This window comes from Sinocyclocheilus anshuiensis, unplaced genomic scaffold, assembly GCF_001515605.1.
Source record: "Sinocyclocheilus anshuiensis isolate Anshui unplaced genomic scaffold, SAMN03320099.WGS_v1.1 scaffold3089, whole genome shotgun sequence".
In the NCBI taxonomy this organism is placed as follows: Eukaryota; Metazoa; Chordata; class Actinopteri; order Cypriniformes; family Cyprinidae; genus Sinocyclocheilus; species Sinocyclocheilus anshuiensis.
The window spans coordinates 84,674-90,211 of NW_015555948.1; the positions used below are offsets into that span (position 1 = coordinate 84,674).

Here is a 5,538-nt window from a genome sequence, read left to right on the forward strand (position 1 = left end):
CCAGAACTAATGCTCCTCGCGACAGCCCCTCCTTGGCCGATTCCTCTGAGGAAGGATCTACTGACTCAGAGACGGGGCACCCTTTGGTACCCGCGTCCAGACCTCTGGAAACTTCATGTCTGGTCCCTGGACGGGACGCAGAGGTTCTAGGTAACATACCCCAGGAGGTAGTAGACACCAACACTTCGGCGCAAGCACCTGAAGTGGAATCTGTTCGTCGAGTGGTGTTCTTCTCACCGAGAAGACCCCCGGAGATGCCCGATCAGAGTCGTGCTTTCCTTTCTGCAGCAGGGGTTGGAGCGAAGGCTGTCTCCCTCCACCCTTAAAGTCTGTGATGCTGCGATTGCTGTTAACCAAGACCCAGTGGAAGGGAAGTCAGTAGGGAAGCATGACCTGGTCATCAGGTTCCTTAGGGGGGCGAGAAGGCTAAATCCTCCACAGCCCCCCTCTATACCCTATTGGGACCTGACTCTAGTGCTCAGAGCACTACAGCGGGGCCCATTTGAGCCTTTGCACTCAGTCGAGCTGAAGTTTCTGTTAATGAAAACTCTGCTCCTGCTTGCATTGGCCTCCATCAAGAGGGTAGGGGAACTGCACGCATTTTCTGTCGACGAACCGTGCCTAGAGTTTAGGCCAGATAACTCCCAGGTAATCCTGAGGCCACGGCCCGGCTATGTGCCCAAGGTTCCTACTATTCCCTTCAGGGATCAGGTGGTGAGCCTGCAAGCACTGCCCCCGGAGGCAGCAGACCCAGCCCTAGCTTTGCTCTGTCCCATCCGAGCCTTGAGATGGTACGTGGACCGGACACAAAGCTTCAGGACCTCAGATCAGCTCTTTGTCTGTTATGTGTATGTGTATGTGTATGTATGTTATGGTCAGGGAATGCCGTCTCCAAGCAGAGGATGGTCCACTGGATAGTGGATGCCATCACACTGACCTATCAGGCACAGGGTGTGCCCTGCTCGCTCAGGTTGCGAGCTCACTCTACTAGAAGTGTTGCATCCTCCTGGGCGCTGGCTCATGGCGCCTCGCTGACAGATATTTGTAGGGCTGCGGGCTGCGGGCTGGGCGACCCCCAACACGTTCGTTAGATTCTATTACCTTCATGTTGAGCCGGTATTCTCCTGTGTTCTCACCTCGGTTAGAAGCACTGAGAGGCCCCAGCTAGTGTTGGCTTGCTAAAACCGCTCCAGAGAGTCCGCACTGTAGACCCTGTCGAGCTCCTCCATCCCCTCGGCAGCCAGACGTGGCGGAACGTCCGGTGCCAGGCCCTCACTCAATGAATCCGTGAGAACCAGTAGAGGGCTGGGTTCCATATGTAGTGACTTAAGTGGATCCCATATGTGTAAATTCCACGGTATAGCCTCAGAGCCCGTGTTTCCCTGGCAGATTTTCTGCCATTTTCCAAGAGGGTTACAATCACCTCTAATCTCCCATATGCACTTAAACGGTTATCCATATGTGTAAGTGCTTCCGAAACCTCCTTCGAGAAGGATGAGGCTTCCGCAACGTTCCTGTTCCAATTGGAATGGGTACGTTTTCCCAGTGTTATCCAATCTCACTGAATGGGTAGTGCTACGACAACAGAGACTGGAGAGATTGGTCTTCCTGGTGCGAGCCCCGGCCTACACCAAAAAGGGGCGCAGGAGGCTCACACAGGGCACTGAAGGGGTGCAGCATCCGTGGTGCTTTGGTAGGGATCCCAATTCGCCGGTCACCGGCGTGACGTCGAAAGTGACCAACTGAAAGGGAACGTCTCGGTTACGTATGTAACCCTCGTTCCCTGAAGGAGGGAACAGAGATGTCATGTCCCATCACCACGTCTGCTGTACAACCGGCTCGGCTCCTCAGCAAAAACCTGAGTATGCGTTGCACCTGCTGCCTAATTATACTCGCGCTGCGAACAGTGGCAGCTGGATGCAATCATCGCGTGCCAATGTGCATTGGCTCATTTAGTTACACTTGAAGTAGATTGGTCTACTCTAAGTGAGATCCCAATTCGACGATCATACCGATGTGACGTATCTGTTCCCTCCTTCAGGGAATGAGGGTTGCATACGTAACCGAGATGTTTTCAATTGGTTTAACTTGAAGTACTGAAAAAACAAAAACTGAAATAAAAAAAAAAAACCGAAAAAAAAAAAAAGTACTAAAACTTTACCTAAAATTTTAATTAAAATGGAACATATGAAAATAAAAAATCCAAAATATTGTATAATAAACTATAATTGCATCTCAACGATACTAAAATGACACTGCACATTACTGACTATGTGTTTGTAACAGCTAAAAATGAAAACAATCCTGGTGTAAAACATGCTATTTTTATAAAAATAAAAAATGAATCCTGCAGGAATCCAGTTCCTTTTGGAGCCCCGTGTCTATTGCTAATTATTTGGCTGCCTTACAACAATGAAAGTTGGTTTCGTATGCACCTGACTCCAGACTTGAACTCCTCGATGAGCCGGTTCTTCTCCTCCTGGTCTTCCACCCAGTACATGCTGGGAATGACGAACTCGGACACCACGCGGCACTCGGGGCAGGACCTGCACACAATCACACATTACCTCACAGCAGTGGCAGACTGGCCATCTGGAGCACCGGGAGTTTTCCCGCTGGGCCGCTGTACAATGTGGGCAGGCCCATTGCGTACATGTAAAGAATGAATTACAGTAAATATACGTAGCCTATCCCTCCATCGGCCCAGACGAATGGCCCGCGAGCCCACTTGAGACAAACATTCTAATTAATTTACCGCGTTCTGGCTCAATCAAATTAAAGAAGGCAGGATTTACTGTTCACAGAAGCTGAGCTGCATGGCATTTGAATGCGAGCTGAGGTAAGAGACAATTCAGCAATATTTGCCAACAGTTTACCAAAAATGTTTAACGACAGACATTAATTTTCAGGCATGCAAACTACTTGGCCTACTGGCCTTTTCAAATTTCTCAGATTTTAATGCCATTTACATTGTTTGCCACAGCGTAGCCTACATAGAAACATTAACGTAGCTGTTTTCAGCAGACATTTGTATATCGTTATATTTCTTCCGAAATTTCACGTCTAAGAAACTTTTTCAAAAAAACTGTAAAAATATAATTCTCAAACTTACTCTAGAACATTGTAAAGTGCCGTGATTAGGAAAGTTCTATTTTTCTATTAAAGATATTTTAATAAGAATGTTTTAACGGTTTAATGTTTAAATGTATTTATTTCTGTGATGCGCAGCTGTATTTTCAGCATCATTACTCCAGTCTTCAGTGTCACATGATCTTCAGAAATCATTCTAATATGCTGATTTGCTGCTTAATTATTTTCAATTATTATTTGTGCTCAGTCATTAATAATGGTTCTTATTATTATCAATACTGAAAACCGTTTTTGTTTCTTAATATTTTTGTGGAAACTGTGACACTAACTTTTTCAGGATTATTTGTTGAATACAAAGTTAAAGAACAAATTTTTTTACATATAAATAATTTGTAATAAGCATAGCTTTACTATCACTTAAATCAATTTAATGCAACCTTGTTGAATAAAAGTTTTATTATTATTATTTTAAATCTTACTCTAGACTGAATGGTGATGTATCACATTTTCCACAAAAATATTGTGCAGCACGACTGTTTTCAACATTGATAATAATCAGAAATGTTTCTTAAGCAGCAAATCAGCATATTAGAATGATTTCTGAAGATCATGTGACACTGAAGACTGGAGTAATGATGCTGAAAATACAGCTGCGCATCACAGAAATACATTACAGTTTAACAGATATTCACATAGAAAACAGCTACTCTAAATTGTAACTCTATATATTTCACATATTACAGTTTACTATATTTTTCATCATCATAAAATTCTTCATAAAAAAAAAAAAACTCTAGTCAAGCAATTGCATTCATTAATGTTAATGATAATAATTTAAAAAAATATATATATTTCTGTATTGTGTTATATTTGTATGTCAGTAAGTGGTGTTAAAAATAGCTCTAATGAGCTGGTGGGTTTATGGTGTGGTGGGCCGCTCTGTGCCAAAAAGTCCAGGGCCACGTTTTAGCACCAGTCCGCCCCTGCCTCACAGCGTTTGAGACAGCAGGGCTAACATCAGTGCGGCTCTGGACTCACTTGCGGATCTGGTTCTGGAACTGCTCAGCGCAGCGCCACTGCCGGATGCAGCTCAAGCAGTACGTGTGGCAGCAGCTGGAGAGGATGCCAAAGCGCCGCTCGGACGGGGACGCCTTCTCATACACCACATCCAGACAGATCTTACACTGCTTGTCCTGACTCTGCTGTGCCGCGAACGCTCTCTCCATGTCCAGCTCAAAGGCCGTCATGCACATCTGAGCACAGACAGCAGCAGCATCACATACGCTTCCTCACAAAGGAGTGCAACAGTGACCGTCTAGTATGAATCTTTCTCATTCAATTTACTAAATGAAATTTTAAAAAATTAGTTCAATCAAATGCAACTAGTTCAGAGATGAATCACAATCTTGCAAGATTTGATCAAGTCAAAAAAGTATCAAATTTGGAAAAAGCTGCATAGTAAAATTTATGAGAATGAACTATGACATATACATAAGGGATGTAACGGTATGAAATTTTCTTATCACGATTATAGTGACCAAAATGATCATGGTTATCAGTATTATCACGGTATTGTTAAAATGTGCTGGAAATGTTCAAAAAGTACTGACACACAAATCATTTCACCGTTTTACATTTAAAATCAACAAACAACAAATAAAATTAGTTTTTGTTTGCATAACTAAAACAATAACGTTGCAAATGATGTTCGGATTTTAAATGACAACATGACTGACAACAGTTTATCTAATAGCATGTTCAAATATCTAATGTAAATGTCAAATATCTAATGTAATAAAACGGTGTTTTATGCTTCAGGGCTCCAGGCTCATTCTTCCCACTGGTCGCTCTTTTGCAACTAGCTTTCTCAGTTGGTCACACCAGCACATGATTTGGTCGCAATATTTTTATTTGTAGGGATTAATCAATGCATGCTGATGAACTTTTATCATAGTTTATAGTTATATGAAAACGAAAGTGGTTAACATTCAACCCCTTCTTTTTCATCAGTATTATTTGTGATTTGAATTTTGTGAATGGGAGTTCCTCTTTAGCTGTGTTATAAGGTGGGCTTCGGATGCTTTCACTTTCGAATTCGCGATATTGGTGTCACGTTTTACAAGAAAAGATAATTGTCTGATTTGCTTACATATTTCACTTTTTAAGCACTTTTTAAGACTAAAATAAAAGATGGATTCTTTGTTTTTCTTAATTAAAAAGCACAACAATAAAACAGTAAGATACAATGACAAACTAGCTTACAAAACGTTTATTAACAAAAACGAATAAGATGAGGCATGGCATACACCACATGCTGTATTATATACCGACTAATAAATTACAGAACGTTTAGCAAACACTGAGAAATCAAATAAATAAAAAAGAGAGCCTCCATAGCATAACGTGAGGTAAACAGCAAAGATAACAAGCTTTTCAAAATGAAAACAA

The 5,538-nt window shown here is 42.2% G+C and overlaps 1 protein-coding gene across 1 annotated transcript in view; it reads right to left on the minus strand.

The window, feature by feature from the left end:
• LOC107675967 (probable E3 ubiquitin-protein ligase makorin-2) overlaps positions 1–5,538 on the minus strand; it is a gene marked incomplete at its 5' end in the record, with an annotated part of 15,822 nt that overhangs the window by 8,923 nt on the left and 1,361 nt on the right. The window contains 2 exons of the mRNA XM_016470466.1: positions 2,436–2,546; positions 4,129–4,343. Coding sequence (XP_016325952.1) covers positions 2,436–2,546; positions 4,129–4,343 — 326 coding nt within the window. The remainder of the gene's footprint in view (positions 1–2,435; positions 2,547–4,128; positions 4,344–5,538) is intronic.